This window comes from Chelonoidis abingdonii, chromosome 11, assembly GCF_003597395.2.
Source record: "Chelonoidis abingdonii isolate Lonesome George chromosome 11, CheloAbing_2.0, whole genome shotgun sequence".
NCBI lineage: Eukaryota > Metazoa > Chordata > Testudines > Testudinidae > Chelonoidis > Chelonoidis abingdonii.
Window position 1 is genome coordinate 44,708,944 of NC_133779.1, and position 23,368 is coordinate 44,732,311.

General features: G+C 61.0%; 1 protein-coding gene across 1 annotated transcript; it reads left to right on the forward strand.

The window, feature by feature from the left end:
* The first annotated feature begins 1,653 nt into the window (after nucleotides 1-1,653).
* On the forward strand, nucleotides 1,654-5,273 carry PMVK (phosphomevalonate kinase). The gene is made up of 5 exons (XM_032789402.2): nucleotides 1,654-1,943; nucleotides 2,839-2,902; nucleotides 2,989-3,141; nucleotides 3,232-3,361; nucleotides 3,864-5,273. Exons 1-5 carry the CDS (start codon nucleotides 1,669-1,671, stop codon nucleotides 3,998-4,000), a joined length of 759 nt encoding a protein of 252 aa, XP_032645293.2. The 5' UTR covers nucleotides 1,654-1,668; the 3' UTR covers nucleotides 4,001-5,273.
* Nucleotides 5,274-23,368: the final 18,095 nt, after the last annotated feature.

Here is a 23,368-nt window from a genome sequence, read left to right on the forward strand (position 1 = left end):
GCCGCCCCACCACTGCCAGCCACCTTGTCACACCCCCCCATATGAGCCCCTCTCCAACCAGCACCCCCCCCACTGAGCCCCCACCCACTGCACCCACAGCGCCCCCACCTACTGAGCCCCCTCCCCCCACCACAGTGACCCCCAGCACAGCACCCCCTACGAGCCTCCCCCCACCCACTGGCAGCACAGCACCCCCTACTGAGCCCCTTCTCCCAACACCGCCCTCACCGCCATGGCACAACCACTCCCCTCCTGAGCCCCCCACTCTGCCCCAACACCACGCACCCTCCGCCAGCACAGCCCCACCCCCTACTGAGGCCCCTCCCCAACCACAGTTGCCCCTCCAGCACTCCAGCACCCCCTACCGACGCCCCCCACCCACCTGCGCCAGCACCCCCTACGTGAGCCCCGCCCCAACACAGCACCCCCCAGCCCCCCTATGAGCCCCTCCCCCCAGCCAGTGTCCGCCGCCACGCAACAGCATCCCCTACCGAGCCCCCACCCACCATGCAGCCAGCAGCACCCCCTACTGCGTCCCCCCCAACACCAGCACCCCCCCAGCACAGCACCCCCCCTACTGAGCTCCCTCCCACACCAGTGCCCCCCCACACAGCCACCCCCCCCCTACCGAGCCCCCCACCCACTGCCAGCACAGCACCCCCTACTGAAGCCCCTCCCCAACACAGCACCCCCCACTGAGCCCCCCACCCCATGCACACAGCGCCCCCTACGAGCCCCTCCCAACACAGCCCCCCCCAGCACAGCACCCCCTCGCTAGCCCCCCACCCACCTGCAGCACAGCACCCCCTATCGAGCCCCCTCCCAACACAGACCCCCAGCACAGCACCCCTACTGAGCCCTCCCCTGCCCCCAGACCTACAGCACCTCGGCACAGCAACAGCACCCCCTACTTTGAGCCCCTCCCCAACACAGGCCCCCAGCCAGCACCCCCTACGACCCCCCACCCACTGCAGCACAGCACCCCCTACTGAGCCCCCTCCAACACAGTGCCCCCCAGCACCAGCCACCCCCTGAAAGCTCCCCGCCCACCCACGCCACCCACTAGCACCTGCTACTGAGCCCCTACCCGAACACCCGAGTGCCCCGCCCTAGCCACAGCACCCCCCCCACCCTACTGAAGCCCCCCCACCCCACTGCACCACCCAGCCGCCCCCCTACTGAGCCCCTCTCCCCCTCAACACAGGTGCTCCCCCCAGCAAACAGCACCCCGCCCTACTTCGAGCCTCTCCGCCAACCACAGTGCCCCCTCAGCACCAGCAGCTCAGTAGGGGGTGCTGGGGGGGTGCTGTGTTGGGGCGGGGCTCAGTAGGGGGTGCTGTGTTGCAGTGGGGGGGGGCTCAGTAGGGGATGCGGTGCTGGGGGAGAGGTTCAGTAGGGGGCGCTGTTGGGGGTGGGGTCTGTTTCCGGTGGCGTGAGTTGCGGGGGCGTGGTCTAGGCTCTGCCCACCCCCGCCAGGTGTGGGTGGGACTGGCTGGGGGGCGGGGGAACGAATGTCACACGAGGAGACGCCAAGCCCCCAGTTCCGCCTCGTACGGGGGCGGAGCATTGGAGGCTCCTCCCTCAGCAGGCTTGACTCCACCCCTTTCCGGATGCATCACTGTCCTCCCTCTTGCGTGCAGTGGTAGCGCCCCCCGGTGGGCGCCTAGGATGGGCCGGCCCTTGTCAAGGGGGGCGGGGGAGCGGGTTTCACCACGTGGGCGGCAAAAGGAATTCGGACTGTACCACATCGGACTCGAATCCGCGAAGGGGGGTCAGGTCTTTGGACCCCCCCCGGCCCGGATGGTCTGTCCCGGGCTGGCCCACGTGCGCTGGGCGTGCGGGGGTGTCAGGAGCCCCATGGCCGGGCTGCCGCGGCTGGTGCTGCTGCTGAGCGGCAAGAGGAAGTCGGGCAAGGACTTCGTGGCGGAGGAACTACAGAACCGGTACCGGGCCGGCCCGGGCTGGGGGATCCGGAACCGGACGGGGGGGAGCAGGGACCGGGCTGGGGGGATCCGGAACCGGGGGGAGCAGGGACCGGGCTGGGGGGATCTGGAACCGGACGGGGGGGATCCGGAACCGGACGGGCGGGGAGCAGGGACCGGGCTGGGGGGAGCAGGGACCGCGGGGAGCAGGGACCGGGCTGGGGGGATCCGGAACCGGACGGGCGGGAAGCAGGGACCGGGACCGGGTTGGGGGGATCTGGGATCAGACGGGGGAGCTGGGCCTAGGGGGATCTGGGCCTGGGGCTCCGGGACCGGACGGGGGAGCCGGGGGTGGCTCAGTTCGCGGAGATCCAGGCCAGGGGAGGCCTTGGCGGTGTGACGCAGCTCAGGAGAGGAGGGAGGGGCCCGGGGCGGGGATCAGGGGCAGTGCGAGGTGGGGCCCTAAGCCAAGGCGCCTGTATGGGCACCGCCATCGGGTGTGGTAGTGGGGTGAGCGGCCTAAAGCCTGAGGGGAGGATTGGGTTGGGCCCCTCCCCAGCTGCAGCATGGGAACCCCCCCAGGGTCAGGGTTGGGTTCTGCCTTGGCAGCTGCCCCACCACCAGGATGTGGGTAGTAGAACAAGGGTTCTTAAACTGAGGATCGGGATCCCGTGTGACCCCCTGAGGTTATTACATGGGGGGTCATGAGCTGTCAGCCTCCACCCCAAACCCTGTTTTGCCTCCAGCATTTATAATGGTGCTGTAAATGTAGAATGGGGGTGGCACTCGGGCGTGTTGTGTGAAAGGGGTCTGAGACCCGCTGGGGTGGGGGAAATGCATCTCTGTTCCCATGGGCTTGGCAGGAATTGGGGCTGCTGCCTGTCACCCTCCAACCACTTGTGCCTCCCTCTGGCAGGTTGGGGCCGGATGTCTGCGCCATTCTCCAGCTGTCGGGACCCCTCAAGGAGCAATATGCCAAGGTACTGCCCTGCCACCCCCCCCGTGGCCCCGGTGGCACCAGGAGTGACTGAGCTTGTGCTCAGGGCCACCTCTTCTCTCTCTGCAGGAACACGGGCTGGATTTCCAGCGGCTGCTGGATGCCAGCGATTACAAAGAGACCTACCGGCAGGACATGATCCGCTGGGGGGAGGAGAAACGCAACACAGACCCGGGCTTCTTCTGCAGGATAGTAGTGGAGGGCGTAACGCAGCCCGTCTGGGTAAGAAGGGGGCCAGCCAGGGGGAGGGGCAACCAGGAGCCACACCCCCTTGCCAGCTGCCCCCTCCTTAATGTCTCCTTCTCTGTGCAGGTGGTGAGTGACACCCGGCGCCTGTCGGATGTGGAGTGGTTCCAGGACGTGTACGGGGCCACGGTGCAGCTGGTGCGGGTAGTGGCGACGGAGGAGACGCGGAAGAGGAGGAACTGGGTGTTCATAGTGGGTGAGTGGCACTGGCTTGGGGTAATGGCAACGGCTGAGTATGGCCAGGTTCTGCCCCGCATTCAGCCATCACGAACCAGGCCCCAGCAAATGCTGAGGGTTCAGGTCTTTGCTTCGCGGCCTCAGAGCCTTCAGTCACACTCGGGTGCCGTTTCCCTGCACACCGTGAGGTCTGGGCCCCCTCTCATCTCTAAGGGAGACTAGAGATTCTCCCTGACTGCCATATTGCACCTCCAGCTGCTGCTGTCCCCTTGTTCCTCACCCCAGCTGAGCTGTGTGGAGCAGGCAAGGCTGGAGGAGGAGCGCTAGGAGAGGGCCGTTTTCCAGGCTGGCTCAAGCAGAGTTTGCCTGGCTGTGCTGACTCTGGGACCTCGTCTGTATTGCTGCAGCATGTAGCCATCCAGCCAGGATTGGGAGCACTGGGGCCAGCGGGGGGACAGTGGTTGTCCATTTCCCCAGTCGATCTGCATGGAGCTTACATCTCTGGGTTTCCTCCTCCCCAGGGGTCGACGACATGGAGTCTGAGTGTGGCCTGGACCAGGGCGTGACCTTTGACTGGGTCATCACCAACGACGGGGACGAGCTGTCCCTGGACAGTCAGCTGGAGAAGCTGCTGCACTTCATCTACAGCAAATTATAGCATCCTGCAGCGGGCGGAAGGCCGGGTGCACCCAGGGCTCAGACCAAAGAAAATGTTGGGGGCGGGGTCCAGCAAGCCCCGTCCGGGCAGGGATCTCGCTGTGGGAGGCGCTGCAGGTGGAGGGCCAGGCCCGCTGAGTGGGGCTGCACCCAGACTCCATTCCATGAGGGCAGAAGGCCAGTTCCAGTGGTTCTTTTCAGAGCCTGTTCCGGTGCCCTACTGCCAGTGCTGTTCAGCTTCTTGCCCTGTGGGACCACCCTGCACTGAGACCAGAGCAGGTCCCTGGACCCTTGCCCTGTTGTCAGCCTCCAGGATGATCCCTCTCTCCTGGGTGGGACCCAGAGCAGGGGCTCTGCACGTCTGGGGTGGAGGACAGGTCCTTGCTGTGGCAGGAATGGCGCCTTCCTTCATGGGGCTGTATAACGAGCTGTAGCTGCACTGTCTGCCCCACTGCTCACGCCAGGGGTTCTCAAATGCTTTGTATTGGTGACCCGGGGGGAGCCTGACGCCTCGCGACCCCCAGGTTGAGAATCCCTGACTTCGGCCCAGGCTGCTCTGTCCCGGCTCACCGGGTCCCTTTGCATCCCGGCTCATTGGCAGCGTGGCCTGGGGCTGCCATCACCTGCGCCATGAATGTCCAGCACCGTTGCCCCTTGCTTAGCTGCCAGCCTCTCTGCACTTCTGTGCCCAGGCAGCTCGTGCCCCACGTGGCGGCAGTTATCTGTGCCTTGCTGATGGGCGGGGCGGGAGGCTGTAATGGTGCCCATATACCACCCTGCTCCACCCTGCACTGCTTTCTGGGTCCCGGGGACCCGGAGCTGCCCATGTCCATCCATCTCTCCTGCTACAAACCCCGCTGGGAACATAGCTCCTCACCGCTGGCTCCCTGCCTGGGTACGCTGATCACTGCCCACAGCTCCAGGGACAGATGTTGATACAAGAGGAGCTCCTGGCCCGAGACATACCCTGCGGCCATGTACCTGGCTGCATGCGGCCCTGCTGGGGACAGGCCTTTCGCTTCACCCAGCCACTGTTCAAGGCAGGCGGCTGGGCCCTGAGGGTCAGAGCTGGCGCGCAAAGTATTACTGAGCACTTTCTTGACTTGCTTTGCCTGGGCCAAGCCGGATCGTGCAGCACCGGTGCCAGGCTGGCAGCCTGGGGCTGCATCTCTGGGTTTGTGACTCTCTACTCGCCTGACCCCTCTCCCACAAGGGAGCCAGAGCAATGGGGTGTTGCTGCACCTGGAATAAAGCTGACAGGTGAGAAACACCGACCCGTGTGTGCCTGTTATTTACCATGTGGAAATGGGGTGAAATCCCAACCACCCTGGTGCTGGGTTGCAGGGGGAGCCTGCATGGTGGAGCTCAGCCATTCACACCCCCTCCATCTCCCGAGAGGGAGCTTTGGGGGTGAGGCAATCAGCCTGTTCCCTGGCACGGCCCCAGGATGTCCGGCAGCTGGCGCTCTGTCGCAGGAGGTAAATGGTTCTTTTAGCATCTCAGGATGGAACAAGAAGCAATGGGATTAAATTACAGCAAGGGCGGTTTAGGTTGGACATTAGGAAAAACTTCCTGACTCTCAAGGGGGTTAAGCACTGGAATAAATTGCCCAGGGAGGTTGTGGAATCTCCATCCTTGGAGGTTTGTAAGAGCAGGTTAAACAAACCCCTGTCAGGGATGGTGTAGATGATACTTAGTCCTGCAAGGAGTCCCAGGGGCTGGGCTAGAGACCTCTCGAGGTCCCTTCCACTCCTACGATTTTGTGAGGCTGGTGAGTGAGCTGCACTCTGACCAGCGGGGGGCGCTGCTCCCCAATGTAGAGGTAGGTTGGAGAGTGGGGGCCTCTGGCTGGAAGGGAAGCGGGGAAGTGCCCCGGGCTGTTGCAAGCCCCGGTGCTCTCAGCTGCAGCCAGGACATCTTTCATTAGCCCATGAATTGCTCCAGCTCGGTCCCAGCTGGGCTGAGAGCCCTGTGCTTATGGGGCTCAATGGGGGGCTCTCCCCTGTGGGCTGAAGGAAGGAGCCTTGCTGGGCAGGAACTGGGGACAGCCCGAGTGAGATGGTGGGGCGGAGGGGTGGTGGGCTCAAGCTGCCACAGGGTTCATGGAGCGTTCCCAGTCCCTGCTGGACCCCATCCTGCCCCTTGGCCCAGGTATCTGCAGGCTGGTGCTGGTGCTGGGCCAGGTGTGTCCTGGCTGAATCTGCAGCTCCCTCTAGTGGCCTCCTGTCAACGGTGCAGCCATTGGGCCTCAGCTTTCTCCAAGCAGGAATAGGCTCGCTGGCTGGCGCAGGAATTGGGCGAGTGCGGGGACCTGCTCCTGTGCGGCTCCAGGCCTGGATTGGCTGGCTCAGGGTGAGGCAGGGGACACGGGGCCTTTCCCCTCTGGGGGTCAGGCTCCAAGCCAGCCCTGGGGCAGGGGACTGGCTGGTTCGGGGTGTGACTGCACTTGATGGCTCCCCATTTTTCTAAGAGGAGGGGGGACGCTCTAGGTCCCAGAGCTCCAGCCCGAGGACATGTCAGAGCGTCCTGCACCAGCCTGTTGGTCTCCAGTGCTGAGTTCGAGGCCAGACCACATGGCCTATTGGTCCCTAGTCCAGGGTGTATATTTGTCCACATCTCACCCACTTGGCTTAAGGAAAAGCCTGAGCTGGGATAAGGGACAGGGAGGGGCAAGGAGGACTGTGGGTTGGCACTGAGGGGCACCAGCAAAGGGGGGCCGAGTTCAGGGCTGGGCTAGCAGGGGGATCTAGGGAGCTACCAGCCCAGACAAAAGTTAAAATAAGTTTGAGCCCTCGCTGCAGGTTGGGGGGCAGGTGCTCCTGTTTGGGTTTCGGAGGCAGGTTTGTTTGGATCTATCAGAGGAAAATCGAATGCTGGAGCCACAGCCCTTCCACCCCCTGCTGAGCCTGCACCCCTCTGAGCGCCAGGAGCCCCCTGCCCTGCATGAGTGAATAAGCAGTTTATCTCCTGGGGCTGGAATGGCAGCTGGGCGCCTGGTGCTGCGATTAATAGGTTCACTGCAGCCAATTCCCTGTGGATTAGCCACGTCCTAAGCAGAAGGAGCCAGTCTAAGACCTAACAACTGCAATCCTGTTTCCCTGTGGAGCAGCTGACTGGGCTGGGGCGGGAGGACACTGCCTCATGGGCTGCTCCGAGGTGATACGGGGGACCGGGGGTTCTGTGCTGGACCCCAGCAGCCCTGCTCCGAGACCTAAACGCTGCCCTGGGGAGGGGGTGAGTGCCAGGGCTGTGCAGGCCTCTCCCCTGCCTCCGTTCATTTCACAGAGGTCACGTTTGGGGACTGGCAGGAGCTGTGACTCGCATACCCTTGCTGGGGGGAGCTCCCAGAGAGCTGGGCCAGCACCGCTGCAGGGTCTAGAGGCAGGGCTGCCCTGAGATCCCAGGTTGGACTAGCTGGAGGTTGGGGGGCCTGTAGCCCCTCTCTCGGTGGGAGCTGTAGTGCTGTCACTTGCTGCCGTCAGCCTTGCTGCATTGCTGGGGGGTGCTGAGGCATAGGACAGCCCACCCCTACTCAGCGCCACGGAGGGGCATACGGTTACTGCAGGGCTGGGCTGAGCTTTGGGTCCTGCACACCCCCCTTGGCCAATCGTGCCCCTGCCCACCCTGGGGGAGGGAGGACTGACCAGGCAGCTGGGTCTGGAGGTGTCAAGCCAACCAGTCTGATGGAGGCTGGTGGGGTCGCACAAGGTCCCTACACCCAACGGCAGGGGGAGCTTCGGGGGCCACGTTCAGCTACCTCCCCTGGGCCGGTCCATGCAGACACTTGCAGCAGCCTGGGTGGGGCGGCCCACCACAGCAGGCTGGAGGCCCAGGAGGGGACCTGGGCAAGGCAACGGCATTTGCCAGACCCTCTCAAGATGTTGAAGACAGGCTGGGCTGGGTCTCGGGGCTGAGCTGGGGCAGGGGAGAGTTGAGTTCAATGCCTAGCTTCGTGGGTGAGTCCCTGAGGCTGACACAAACAGCCAGCGATGTAGGGGCCTGAGGGGAGAGAACTCCAAATGTGGGGTGTCTCCTGTGGCATATGGACATTGTAAGCTGTCGCTTTACATTTCAGGGGATTCCTGTTCCTCCATGCAGCCTATGGCATTCTGCAGGGAAGCGTGGGATCTAGGCTGACGAGAACCAGCCGCGCGCGCGCGCGTGTGTGTGTGTGTGTGTGTGTGTGTGTGTGTGCGCGCGCGTGCGCCCTGGGAGCAGCCTGTTTTGTCTCTCTCTGGTTTTGGGTTCTTGGATGTTACTACTCTGGGGACTAAGAAATCAAGTCACAATTCAGTGCAACCTTGCAGCAAGTGTTTGCTAGTTTGATCTGGCTTCTTTTTGCTTGCATTGAACATGAGCACTCCCCACCCTGGGTGGATAGAGACAAGGCCCACTCCCTGCCAGCTGTGCTACCCCCACAGACCACCCCAGGAGCCAACCTTTGTTCAGCAGCATGGAGCTTGGTCGTGGGACCTGTGTCAGGCCAGGCAAGAGCCCTGGGGGACCAGGCCCCCTGCTCCGAGCTGGCCTTGAGGGGCTCCATTAACTCCCACCTCCAGCTGCTGCCCATAATCCCCACCCTGTCTGCTATCATCAGCCTTGTCAAATCTAAGGCGATTAGAGGAGACATTATATAATCGCAGCAGCCAGGGGAGACTCTTAGAAGGGGCAGTGTCCCCTTGAACTTAGTGGGGACCTCATGGGGCAGGGTCATCCTCTGTGGAAAGGTCTGGGCCCATCTCTGGGAGGGGTAACCCCATCCCCCTCCACACACTGCCCATAGCGGACAAACATGCTCTGGCCAAGCCCAGGACACTGTGCTGGGACAACCTGGCAGGGGGCAGATGGGGGATGGCCGCTAACCCATCCTGCTCCATTTCCTCTCCCAGAGGCTTAGGCCCCACTAGGCTGGGGCACAATGTGCGGCGTGGTGAGTGCCCAGCTACAGAGCCCTCCCTGCTGATGCAGCGACCCACTCCCCAGCCCACCCCAGTGCCAGCTCTATCCTCGGCCCGGCCCTTCTGCCAGTGCCAGCCCCGTGGGCAGGCATCCGCCTCCTGCAGATCATGGCTGAGTCCCCACGAGTAAGCGAGAGCAGCAGGAGGCTGTGTCAACGGCAACCCTTTACCTCTCACCTTTATGGAAGCATCAGCTGGGGCTCCTCGCATTCAGCACCCTGAGGCCGTACAGTGCTGCTGGGGAGGCATGTTCTCTTTAATCTGATTGGATGGTCATCGAAGAGCCACCTGTTTGTCAGCCCTGGAGAGAGGCAGTACTTAGGGTACCCACCTGGTTTTTGGATGAGCCAGCTGCCCCCACCCAGAATTAGTCCCTGTTTACTCAACACCCCCCACCATGAGGAATGAGTTTGCCATCCCAGTGCCATCCTGGAGACGGGTGCAGCCATTCACTTAGTGCTGCCAACTAATAGCAGGTGCAATTAAAAGCCATTTTTTAAATGAAATTCCTCTAAGAACAAGACAAAGATGCCAGTGGCTGGAGACTGCTGCTTGGCCTGGAGTGGAAACGGCAGAACCTGAACCATTCATATTTAATGCCATGGAAAATGTAATTATAGTGGGCTGGCATCCGAAGCCAAATCACTAGCAGGGGATGGAGGCCTCCAAGGATGGTTAACGGTGCATTTAACTAAAGCAGGCCTCTACCTCTCCCCTGCACCTTGCGTGGACGGACAGCGGCTGGGGCATCTGCACCCATTGTACCTGAGCAGATGGATGAGAGTTACACATGGCTAGATCAACCCAAACGTGCCTGATATCGCCCATGAGATGCACGTAGAAAACACACCAGCAGGGCCACTGAAAAAGCCACAGGAGAGCACATGAGATCCCACCAACCGAGGTCTGAGCGTTGCAAAGGCAAGCAGGAAGCAGACGGAAGCATGGCACACAGAGAAAGGCAGGGCCGCCCAGAGGATTCCTAGGGTCTTCGGTGGCGGGGGGCCCCCGCTTCGGTGGTAATTCGGGGGCAGAAGGACTCCCCTGCCACCGAAGACCCTGAGTGGAAGAAGCTCTGGGATCCCGGGCCCCGTGAGAGTTTTCCAGGGCCCCCGGAGTGAGAGACGGACCTCTTGTCCCACTTGCCCCCCCCCCCCACTCTGGGCGGCCCTGCAGAAAGGGACTGTAGATGTGTCTTCCTTTCCCTGGAAAGCTCCCTGAGGCAATGCCCTTGGCTAACGGTGTCCTCTCTCCAACCCGCTGCTCCATCCTCTTGCCCTTTACACCGAGCAAAAGCAAATCCAGGATGTTCCTGCTGGTTGGAGTGACCATGATCTATGTTCCACTTACCTGCACGTGACTAGCTCCAGGTGAGAAAGGCAGGGGGCAAATTTCCTGGTACCAACAGCATGAAGCCTGAACAAGCTTATTTCTGAAGCACAGCAGCCATTTCGACTCAGGCTGTGATCTCCCCTCAGCTCTCCAAACTGAGCAGGACAGGGCCAACTCACACCCAGCCTGCACTGCTGCAGAAAACAGTGCTGGTGATTCAGCAGGGGGTGCTCTTTCCATCTGAAGCAGTATCCAGGGTGCAGCTGCCACGAACAGGGATCCCATGACACTTTCCCCAGCAGGTAGGTTGTGAAATCTCTTCTCCTAGCCAAGTTCTAACTCTGCTAATCCCACTCTATCAATCAAAATCCCCCTGCAGGTTCAGCTGATGTCTTTCAACTGCTGTGAGTGTAGCCTTGCTGTATGCTGTTAAACTGCTGCCATACCCCTCCCCAGAAGTGACTGCATTGCAAGCGTGGGGAAAGCATGCCCTGTAGAAGACTAGTGAGGGACCCACTGCGATGAAATTTCCAGTATAACTTTATAACCTGCATTTGTAAATGAGAGGGGGCTGGATAGGATGTTCAAATGGGTCTCTGAGCCAATGGACCCTCCCCTACTGCAACTTGACCCGTCTATAGTTTCATTCCAAATATCAAACAATTGCATCCGTTAAGTCCTAAGAGCATTGTTCCAATTTCACAGTCCCTGGGGGTCATGCTGGCTTCTGACAGACCAGACGGGAGATAGATGGATTCAGGGATTGGGGGGCAGGGGGCATCCCCAGGGCTCTCACAGACCAGACGGCTGCCTCACCTCTCACACTTAGAGCCTGTCACCCTGGGGCGGCCACAACTGGAGCAAGGGGCTGAGTAGATTGTGGGGGAGGTTAGTGAGTCACATCCTATCACCATCCCAACCCCCAGGGCCAGTTTCAAACAGATTCCACAGTGGAAGGAGACGGGCAGAACAAAGAGAAAATTAGGGGTCTGGTCACTCCCTCTCCCCAAATCTCTGTGCAAGAATTGCCCAATCCTGCTTCTGGGGCACTCAGGAAAGGAATTCAGTCCCTGCTATACTGAGCAGGCTTCACTCTGCCCCATGCACCTCCTGCCCCCACCTCAGCTTCCATGCACTCCCTCACCCCCACCATGCACCCAACCCACCCATGGACCCCCCTGGATCCATCATGCACCCAACCTATGCACCCCACCCCCACTATACACCCATCTAGGGTGATCAGATGTCCCGATTTTATAGGGACAGTCCCAATATTTGGGGTTTTGTCTTATATAGGTACCTATTACCCCCCAGTCCTGATTTTCCACACTTGCTGTCTGGTCACCATGCACTCATCCCCCCCATTCACTCCCCACCCCCACCATGCACCCCTCGCCCCCACCATGCACCCAACCTATGCACCATGCCCCACCGCGCACCCATCCCCCCATTCATTCTCCACCCCCACTATGCACCCCTTGTTCCATCATGCACCCAACCTATGCATCCTGCCCCACCATGAACCCATCTCCCCTATTCACTTCCCCCCCACCATGCACCCCCTGGATCCATCATGCACCCAACCTATGCACCCCGCCCTCACCATGCACCCATCCCCCCCATTCACTCCCCCCCATGCACACCCTGGATCCATCATGTACCCAACCTATGCACCCCGCCCCACCATGCACCCATCCCACCCATTCACTACCCCCAACATGCACCCCTGGATCCATGAAGCACCCAACCTGATGCCCCTGCCCCCACCTCAACTTCCACCCTTGCACTCCCCCACCCTACCAAGTGCTACCCCTGGATCAATCATGCACCAAACCATGCCCTCCTGCCCCCACTATGCACTCATCCCCTATTCACTAGGACCACCCCCAACATGCACCCCTGATCCATATGCCCCACCTATGCAACCCTGCCCCACCTTACACCCATCCCACCTATGACTCACCACCCCACCACTGCCCCCACCTATGCACACGCCCCGCCATGCACCATCCCCCCATTCACTCCCCACCCCCACCATCACAACCTATGACACGCCCGCATGCACCCATCCCACCATTCACTGCCCCACACCATGCACCCCTGAATCCACACCTATGCGCCTCTCCCCGCCCCCCCCCCCCCCATCCCCGCGCCCCCAGCACCGAGCACAGCCCGCCCCGCCGGGCGGCGCCACTACAACTCCCATCGATGCCCCTCCCCTCGCCGGCACCGCGCACGCCGGCCACGCCCCGCGCCTTGGCGGGGCGGGGGCGTGCGGGGCGGGCGCGAGGGGCGGGGCGCGAGCACAAGGCAGCCGCAGCACGCCCCGGCGAAGGCGCCCAGCCGCCCCGCGCCCCCGGCCGCCCGCCCCGCACTGCCGCGCGCGGGAGGGAGCCGCCGGGCACAGGCCGGCGCGGCAGGGCGCGCGCTGAGGCGGCCCCCAGCATGGAGGCGCCCGCCGTGGCCCCGAGGGAAGACCCCGGGGCGGGGCGGGTCCCTGCCCTGCTGACGCCTCGCCCGGCCGCCGCCCGCCTCCCGCCCGGGCAGCCAGCTAGAACCTAGCGAGCCGCCGGGCGGCCCTCTCGCCGGCCCGCGGCCGGGCGGCACCGGAGCACCCTGCTGGCGCCGCGTCGGAGACAGCAACCCCTCACCGAGATCGCGTCAGCTCTGCAAGTACGCAGGCGCGGCATGAAGCCCGCTCAGCGCGCTCTCAGCGCCTCGCGCCGCAACCTGCTGAGCCGGCCGAGGGGCAGCCGCGCAGCCCTTCGGCCCGGGCCCCGCCGACCGCCGCCGCCACGACGATCGTTTGTTATGTGTCCCGCCGAGGGCGGCCGCGCCCGGCGCCGCCCGCCGCCCCGCGCCGCCGCCCCCGGCGCCTTCGCCCGCGCGCCCCAGCGGAGCACCAGAACACGGCTTACCTGAGCTCGGGCCCGGGCGCGCGCTCTTCGAGAGCGCACCGCTCTCAGCGCCTCCGCGTCTCTCGCATGTTTGCATCTCGTCATTGGTGATCGAGACGAGCTCTCTCTGGGGGCTCTACTCAAGTGTGGGCGGGGCCGGGGCCCCGGGGTGACTCTGAGGGGGCGCGGGGCCGGGCCCTTCCCCTCCCCCCCGGGGGTCTGACTCTGAGGGGAGGGCGGGGGCCGGCCTTTCCCTCCCCCCCGGAGGGTGACTCTGAGAGGGCGGCGCGGGGCCCTTCCCTCCCCCCCCGGGGGTGACTCTGAGAGGGGCGGGGGCCGGGCCCTGCTCCCCGGGTGGGTGACTTCTGAGAGGGGGCGTGGGCCGGGGCCCTTCTCCCGGGAATGGTGACTCTGAGAGGGCGGGAGGCCGGGGCCCCCCCCCCCCCCGGCCCTTCTCCCCGGGGTGACTCTGAGAGGGCGGGGGCGGGGCCCTTCTCCCCGGGTCGTGACTCTGGAGGGGCGAGGGCCGGGGCCCTTCCCCCCGGGGTGCTCTGAGAGGGGCGGGGGCCGGGCCCTTCTCCCCCCCCGGGGACGGTGACTCTGAGAGGCGGGGGCCGGGCCCTTCTCCCCCCGTGAGGTGACTCTGAGAGGGGCGGGGGCCGGGGCCCCCCCGGGGTGCTCTGAGGGGCGGGGCCGGGCCCCCCGGGTGATCTCTAGGGGCGGGGCCGGGCCCTTCCCCTCCCCCCCCCGGGGTGACTCTGAGGGGCGGGGCCGGGCCCTTCCCCTCCCCCCCGGGTGACTCTGAGAGGGCGGGGCCGGGCCTTCCCTCCCCCGGGGAGTGACTCTGGAGAGGGGCGGGGCCGGGCCCCTTCCCCTCCCCCCTCCCCCCGGGGTGCCTCATGGAGGGGGCCGGGCCTTCCCCTCCCCCCGGGTGGTGACTCTGAGGGGGCGGGGGCGGTGGCCCCCCCCTCGGGGTTGACTTTGAGTGGGCGGTGCTGTTGTCGTCCTCCCCCTCCCTCCCCAGGGGATGACTTGAGATCGGTGTCGGACCTGCCCTCCCCGTACCCCCCTCCCCCCCCCGGCGGTGACTCTGCGAGGGGCGGGGGCCGGGTCCCTTCACCTTACCCCCTTCCCTCCCTCTCGTGGTGGTGACCTACTGAGGGGCAGGGTTGGCTGGTTTGTTTGAGGTCCGCGAGTTATAGTCGGGGTGGGGGGGCAGGGTTCCAGCCCCCCAGGCATTACCGAGCAATCTCCAGGGACAGCCTTACGTCCTGTGACGGACCCCTCAAGGACGTGTCCCCTGTCCCGTCCCGTCCCCCCCAGCTTGGCATGGTGGGGATCCCTCCCTGCCCTGGGTCTGCAGCTTGGCTCTCCCTGCCCAGGGTGTCTCCTCTCTACCCCCGCAGCAGCAGCGAGTGTGGCTGCAGGTGAGCCCCGACAGGGGGCATGGACCCAGCGAGCCCCCCGGCTGGCGGCGTGAAGGGGCACAGGAACCCTCCCCACACACTGAGCAGAGGGGGCGTTCCCTGGTGGCTGGATGTGCTTGGCTCTTGTTGCAGCCCAGAGCTGGGGGACGGGGACCGGGTGGAGGGAGAAGCTGCTGCCTCTGAGTTCACAGTGGTGGTGTGTGTGGGGGATTTGGCTGGTGTCAGTTCTCTCTCCTCTCTTCTCTTCCCCCACCCCGTGGCTCTCCCCATGGGGTGTGGGGGGGGTGCTTTGTGCTGCTCAGCTGTTGATTTTCAATAGAGCTAATTTCAGAAAGGGCGCAGCTGTTGCGAGGCTGGCACATTATTCTGTGAAACCCAGCCGCAGAGTAGGGGCCAAGGATGCCTCTGGCAATGGGAGTCCAGTGACTCCGGAGGGCAGGGGGCTGCCGCTGTGCTTGCCCCCTGCCAGCCACCACCTGAGTTCTCAGTTCCCCCCTGCACTCAGAGAGTGCTCTCTGATCCCTGCTTTCCTGCCCTCCGCAGCTCAACCCTCCCTCCCCCCATCCTTCCTGGCAGTCCCCGATGGCCAAGCTGCCCCAGGGCTGCTTTTTTCTCAACACCTACCCTTGTGTGTATTCTGATAGCCCTGCTCCAGCCTTACAACCCCTTGTGTGGGGGGCGCTACAGAGACCCTGCCCAGGAGGCTCCTTGTCTGGGTGTGGCTGGGGATTCCCCTTGGCTGGCCCTGTCCCCTTGGGGAGAGGTAGCCTGGCCCAGCTATGTTCTGCTGTCTTCCACAGAGGAAATTTCCCTGTGGGATTGAGCCTTGAGCCCAAGCAGCTGGACCCTAGGGTCTGGCTGAGCCCTGTAAAATGCTCATTCCTTCCTGTTAGAAAGCGAGGGCAAAGCTGGGGCTCCCTATCTCCTGCCATGGGCTTACCTGCAGCCAGGGATGTGCCTTTGTCTTGGGGCGGGGGGGGGAGAGTTCCTTGTGGCTTCAGCCCTTCTAGGAGCAGGACCCCTCTGGCAGTAGCACTGTTCCCAGCAGGAAAGACCCACCCCCATCTGCTCCAGTGGAGACACTGGACCAGCAAGTGGTGGGACTGGGTTTCCCAGGGCCCTCTGCATGAATCAAACTCTGCTCTGTGACTCCCCCCATGGGATTCTGGGCTCTGCCCGTGGCTGGAGTGGGTTAGGGGCTGGGACTGGCTACCTCCTAACTAAGGGATGTCTGGTGCCTTTCCCTCCTGTTTCCTTTGGCTCTCCTGACTCCCCATGCTCAGGCCCAGAGGAGGGTGACTGCCTGTAGAAAGTGCTGGCATGCAGAGGTCACACCTGGCTCCTGTCTCTGGCCTTGTTTGCGAACAGCACCAACCCTGAGGGCACAGCTGTCTGCTCGCTGCCTGACAGCCCCCCAGCCTGGTCCCTGGGGTGGGGCTGAGCCGGAGAGGGGTGGGATCTCCATGCTGTTGGACTTGCTGGAGGGTTTGATTTTTGCTGCTGGTTCCTCAGCCTGCTGCTGCTTGGAACCGCTGTAACGGGCAGGGGAAGGGCGATGGTCCTTTGTAACACAGCCAACAAGTGGGGGCTCAGGCTGGGGGAAGCGCCTGCTAATGGGGCAGAGCATCCCATCCCCCTGCAGGAGCGGTGGAGTAGAGGAGCCGAGGGTGGTGAGTAGCCAAGGGGTGTTCTTGACCCCCTTGCGGGAGTTTGCAGTTTTTCAATCTCTGTGACAGGAGGGTGGCACCATTAAAATGGCTGTTTGGCCTCTGTGAGGCATTGCCCTTGACCCTTGTGGCTGCTGTGCACCTGGGCCGTGCTTAGAGGTCTGAAATAATGGGGGCTCTGCCCTAATCTGGGAGCAGCCCAGGCTTAAAGTGCACCTCATGACCCGGCTTTAATTATTTTATTTTGCTGGCTCTGTGACCCCAGACTTGCTTTAAAACACTGCCTGGGGCTGGATACTTGGGCCACAGTCAGAGGACGTGCAAGTGGGTCCTGCTGCCCTGCCTACCCCAGCCCTGAACAGGGTCCTCGAGTACCAGCTGCTGGAGACAAGTCCCTCGGCTCAAAGTTGATCCCTGTGTAGTTAGAAGCTGCTCTTTGCAAGCCTGTCCGGGCGACGTGTGAGAGACTCGGTGTCCTGGCTCGCTCCCCAGCACCCCATGTGGCAGTGACTGGCACACTCTCCACCCTGCCTAGAGAACGCTCTGTGCCCTGAGTCTATTGCACAGACACCCCCAGCTAGTACATTGGTGCCCCTGCACCCTGGAGGGGTGTGTGCTATTTATAACCCCCCCCCACACACACACACAGGCTCCCTTTTTCTCTCTGGCTGTGCACTGGCAGGGATATGAATAACTCTTTGTATAGACATCTGTCATGTTATTTATACCTATCTGGGGAGGGGAGATGAATAGGCATTTGCGCTAGAAGGGTGTGTGCAGGCAGGGAGCAGTGGAATGGTCAGGCGCTGGGCTGTGTGGCGAGGGGGATCTGTGCAGCTTGTCCCATTCTCTGGCATTCCTTTGGCTCTTGCTAATGGAGGGGGGGGCAGGTGGAGTTTGCAGCTGAGCTGGTGCCAAGCAGTGCTTGGGTCACATGGACACAGAGGAAACAGTGAGGTAGGGAGTTGTGTGAGAAGGGGCTGCTCTGCTTCCTGCAGCAATCAGAAGAGCTGGGTGGGGAGGAGTGGGGGGCGGGGGGGCAGCAGAAGAGGAAAGGCTGCCCCAGCACTCAGCTCCTGCCTTTCTTCCTTTCCCTTGAAACCAAAAATCAGGAGGAGAGGAGAAATGCCTGACAGTCCTGATGAGTGCACAGGGCTCCCAAATGGGAGACAGGCACTGATCTGCAGGGTGGAGCATGGCTGGGTTGGGCTGTTGGCTGGGCTATGCAGGGGTGGGGGGGTGGGGAGATAGGGCTAGTTCTGTGTGTTTTGAGAGAAATATACAGGCAGTGGGGTGAGCTTTCAGGTCACCCTCTGCTGCAGCAAGGTCTGGGCACCAAAGGAATGGAGTAGGATCCCCTGTGCTCAAATTAATTGCACTTAAGTTTGCTCAAGGCTCTTAAGTGGAGGGGCTGGGTGGCCGCAGAGCTGTGGCTCTGGCCTCCTCCCTTGCCCCCCGAGCTGGCTTCTGGGTCTTTCTGGTGCCTTGTTTCTGTGGCCCTGATGTGGCTTGCCCAGCATGGGTGCGGCTGCTAGGAAAGGTCTGGCCAGTTGCTGTCTGGGAAGATAGCTGCAGTGCTCCACGTTTGCCCCCCTGCACAATGGGATGCTGCGGGGGGAGCCTGTGCGTGGTGGATCCCCAGGGAGCAAGGTGGAGGGGGAAGGATCCATTTCTCTTTGGCAGTGATCGCCCCCCCACCCTGGCCCTGTGGTTGGCTGTCTGGGCCCCGTCTTCCCAGCAGCAGGGAGTCTTTCCTGGGCCTGCTAGCGCAAGGCAGTGCTTCATCTGGCAAAAGCTCCACATGTCCTGCCCCCACTGAGTCTCAGCTGGGCTAGCCCAGGAAGTGAGGGGAGAGGTGGAAGCTGGAGACAGCTCTGCAGGGCTGCCCCTGCAGGCCTCTCACAGCTGGGCAGGACAGGGGTATCTGGCTCTGGTCATAATATGATATTCAGAGATTGTTGCTTAGCATGGTGGGTGTTGCAGCCAGGGCTTAAGAGCACTCAGTGCTGGCATAGCAGGGGGGCTGTGGATGGGGATAGAGGGGCATTGGCAGAGCTGAAGGGACTTGGATTTGGGCTAGCAGGGATTGCTTTGGCCAGAGAGAGAGGCTTTGACAGAGCTCTCTGGAGGAACCCTTTGCTGGGTCTGGCTTCAGCTGTCCAGACATGCTGTGGTATGGAAGCTGTGCTCTCCATGATGCAGAGACCAGGAACCTGGGTTGCCCGTGATGCTGGGAAATGGAGAATAGGCCGTGCGCCCCTGCATCCTGGGCAAACACCTGCGAGCAGCACCTCCCACCCAGCCACAGCCCTGGGGGCCTCCTGAGCTGCCTCTGGCTGCAGGCTGCCCCTGGGCAAGAGGGGTCCCGCCCATTCCCTGCAACAATGAGAATGGTTGTGATCTGGCTGCAGGGTCTGCTGAAGTGTGTCCCCATCCCTCCCTCTCTCTCCTTGCACCCCCCCCCCAAGCCCATCCCAGTGTGGCTGCAGGGTTGAGGCTGCTCTGTGAAGCTCCAGCAATGCTCCAATTTGTCTATAAATATCCCCAGGCAGCTTCCAGGCCCCATTGTGTTAGGAACCAGCGCTCACTGGCAGTATCCATGGGCCCCTGATGGAAGGGGCAGCCAGTGTTGGGAGCTGGCAATAGAGTTCTGTGCTCCTTGGAGGAAGGGGCTGGAAGGAGCCTGGGGCTGCTTCAGTGCTGGGCCCTGGCCTGGCTCCAGCCCTCAGCTGAGAGCAGAATACTGGGTGCTTGTTTCAGCCTCTCCCCAGCTGGAGGATACGGCCCCTGCTGCCCAGGGCATGGCGCCCAGGGCATGGCACCCAGAGCCAAGAGCTAGGTGTCAGCTGACAGCACCCCCTTTCTAGGTAGAGCGTTTTGTTGTTGGGCTGTTTGCAGGCTCTGGACTGCAAGGCCTGGCATGTGTGTTGTAGGACTGCTTGTGAACTCCATGCCATGCATGCTACCTTGCCTAGCACTTGGCTCAAGAGGGAGCACTATATGCTGGGATTTGGAGTCTGGGCACAGCACCCCAGGGCTGCTGGCTCCCAGGTGCAGTTGTGCCATAGAGCAGTGGCCTTTTGTGGGTGACCTGGCCTCTGGACCCCTCCATGCACCCAATGGCGACTGAGAGTGGGGATGTCCAGTTCTTGTCATGTGGCCAGCCTGGCACCTGTGGTAAGCTACTGTATTCACCTGTGTGCGTTTGCTGGCTGGGTACTTAAGTTCCAATTGTTTAACAATAGATCTGTAATGGTTCTCTTTAATGACTCTGCTAAAATGCAAGCTGCTAAAAGCAGGCAGAAAAAAAAAAAAGTTCTCTCTGGCTACTTTAAAACCAACCCCTTTTCCCTGCTAATCCCTAGCAGAAAAAAAGAAAATTAATGTAGCTTGGCTTCTGGATTCGTACTTCCCGATACCGCTGCCTCCATGTAATAAACGTTTGTCTCAAATCTGGACTTAGAGTTCAACATCTGAGTGTTTATCTGAACCTCCCCCCAAGCTTATACCCAGCTTGGATTTTATCTCGCTGCCACCAACTAGGACTATTTAGGGTTCCTAGTTACCCCGAGTCACCCCAACCTTTCCCTGGGGGACCCCCAAGACCCAGAACCCCTGGGTCTCCCTATCTCAACGGGAAAACGAGCTCTTCCCCCTTATCTCCTCCTTATCTGCTCTCCCGCTTCCCCCTCCCTTTTCCCTGGGTGAGCCTGGGCGATGCAGTACTTAACTCCTTGAAGGCAAAACAAAGAGGGAAATCACCCTCCCCCTGAGGCGATGCATTCAAATCTAGTAAAGCTAATATAAAGAGATTTTCCACCCCCCCTTCCTGTAGCCTCACCGGAGAAACCCCAAAAACCTCAGCCAGGTTTTAAAAAAGAACTTTATATAAAAAGAAAGAAAATACAAAACAATAATACTGCATTAAGAGATCAATACAGGCTCTTGCTTATAAGAAAATATGAATAAACAGTCTGATTTAAAAGATAGCCCCCTTTAAACCAGTCCAGCAAATCAACACACCTGTACATACAACACAAAGCATATAACAGCCTATTTGTCTTGTGGCCTTTGTACTCACGCTTTGTAGGAAAATATTAGAAAGAAATAGGAGTTATCAGAAAAGATGTTTCCTGCATAGCTGGGAAAACCAAAAGACCTAGAGTACACAATTCCCGCCCCTGACTTTTAAAAATTCCAGTTCTCTGATTGGTCCTCTGGTCAGGTATTTGGTTCCCTTTGTTCACCCTTTACAGGCAAAAGAAAATTAACCCTTACCTTACCTATCTTTTTATGACAGCACCCCCATACCTTTGAGTGATGGGTTTGGGGGGCCTGTTCTAGATGGGCTGGATGTTGGGGTGTCTGTGCCCCACACCCTGTGTGTACACATGGGGTCATGCAACCACCCTCCCCAACACGTGCACATTTGTGTCCTTGCTCCGGGTGCTCACCTGCCCTAAGCCCCAGTCTCTTCTCCGAGCCCGACTCTGCTCACCCATGAATGGCGTTGACCTCAGTTTTGCCCACTCCGGAGGCGAGCGTGGGAGCCAGCAGTAGCTCTTCCTGTCCAGGCCCCTCTGGAGCCGGCTTTGATGGGAGCGGTGCATAAAGACCGGGGCTGTGTGGCTGGTTTTCCCAAAGTATCATTTGTCTTGTACCTTTCCGCCTTGTTGTGCCATGGCCCCAGGGGTGCGAAGGGGATTGTTGCTGGCTCTGTCTCGGTTTCCTGGGGTGTTCCAGCTTGGCTTGGATTGCCTTTTATTAAAGCTGGAAAGCAGCATGCACGCAGGGGAGGGGGGTCGGAGAGACTCCTCCAATGGGCAAGGAAACATTAACGTGCCCTGGATTCTGCATGCTTGCCTGGCTGGGGTCACCCACTTAGCTGAGCCTTTCTTCGGACTGAGCCCCATGGGGGTGACAGACTGATATCAAAGCCACTGTGCTCAATCAGGCTAATGTCTGTCATAGTCCCAGCTGCTTCCTGTGTCCTGAGAGCAGGGTGACAGAGGGGCACATCTGGAAGGGGTCGCATGTGAGCAAGGCACAGTGAATCCCACAGGCAGAGAAACCAGGAGGATTTCACTAGGTGCCCCGTAGTGACCGTCTCCCGTGGCTGTGCACCCCATATGGGATTTGGCAATGACAGGCGAATGCGGGAGGGCTCTGAGAGGAGCGCTGTGGATGCTTAACATGCTAAAATCTTCACTGTGAACTGGCTGCAGCCAAGCCTGTCCTGTGAGAACCATGTGTGGGCTTGAGCTGGGGTTTGCCTTTACTGACGACAAGCTCAGCTCGATCTCTTCTCCCCATGCTGTGGCAGTCCCTAAGGATCCTCCTGCAGCTTTGCTCAGCCAGCTTTCTTGATCCCCCTCCAGTGGGCCACGCTTTTGTGTCCCAGGGTGGGATACTAAGCCACCTGCCCAGTGAGTCAGCAGGACTCACTTAACCCTTTCCGAGCAGCATCCACCCCTGCTTACAGGGTGGGGTGCTATAGATGAACACTGCCAGCCTCCTACAGGGCGCCCTGGACAGCTCTATGCAGCTGGCACTGACAGACCCTTCTGGGCGTGTTTGTATTCTGTGCTTCGGAAAAGCTCCTCAACTAACAGGCATTCCTGGTCTGACCAGCTGCCTGGCAGTGAAGGGCTAACACTGTCTTGACAGTGGCTGAAATGGGCCATAATTGATGGCAGAACAGTTCCAGGAGAGACACCTAATTGCAGTTAATCCTGGGTGTTCCTTTCACAGTGACAATGACCTGCTTAGAACAGGGCTTCCCATTAGATCTCACCATGGCTTGGGATGTGAGGGCTCTGCCTTACATCTGGCCAGCGGTCCAGCCAGCCCAGTAGCCTCTTTTGGACAGCTACCAGGACCAGGTGCGCAATGGCAGCACAAGCTCCAGTGTGTTCAGAGGTATGGCTGTCTGCTGCTGGCACTGCCGCTCCCAACTCCATGAGCCCCTTGGGCCTGGGGAAGGAACCCAAGAGTCCTGCTCTCACCAGGGGCAAAACCCCTTCCCGCCTCTTCTGCTCCTCTCACCACCCTTCCTGTGTCACATGCTTCTAGACTGAGCTGTTCAGGGCAGGGCCTCTCAGGAGAGAGTTCCCTGCATGCTCAAGTTCCAAGGGTTAACTGCAGCTGATGGCACACGGATTGAATTAAACTGAGGTGGGGATGGGTGGACAGTGTGTGTGTGTTGGGGGGGGGGCGGGGGGGGCTGTGGACACTTCTTGTAGGTTTTCTTGCCTGTGTCCACCCACAAAGCTGTGCTAGTTTCACTAAATCCATTTCAAATCACACACAAACCTGCTCCTCTTTAAAGGAGCAAGCCAGCAATGGACCAGGGGTCCCCTGCCGCTGGGCGCAGCACAAACACAGAACCAGAACAGTCCTGCTTCCAGACAGCGCTCAGCCTGAGGCAGACAGGGGAGAACAAGGAAACCATGAGACCAGGTTGTGGTCTCTGCACAGCAGTTGCGTAGCCCTTGTCTAAGTGTCTGTAGGCCTGCGTGTGCAGCGCCTGGCACAATGGGGCTCTGATCCCGGATACCCTACTGATAATACTTGGCTGTAAAGCCCCCTTACCAGTCCCTCTTCTCTGATTGGTTGGATGTCGTGGGCCAGGCCTGGCCTAAGCCAGCACTGGGTTCAATGGAATGATGCTGATTTAAGCCAGCTGGGGCTCTGGCCCAGTGTGGGGGGTGGGACAGGCTGGAACAGCAGCAGGCCATGCTCAACACTGTACAGCAGGGGCTGCATTTCCCCTCCTGATATGAGGAGCCATGGGATTCGTGGCACTGGATCAGACACTGGCCCGTCTGGTGTGGTCTCCTGCCTTGGGTACAGCCCCCGTCCTTTTAGTCATTCCATTGTGCGGTTCTGTAGGTGGCAGTGGAGATTCCTACCTGTTCCCTACAGGTGCTGAGTCACTCTGAATCCTGAGGCTCGGTCACTCTGTGCATGTAAATGTTCTGACTGGCTGTTGACATTCCCCGTTCTTGAAAAGAACCAGCTGGGTCAAGGCAAATCTATGGTACTAGCAAGTGAGGGGTGAGTTCCCCTTGCTCGGCTCCGACAAGATG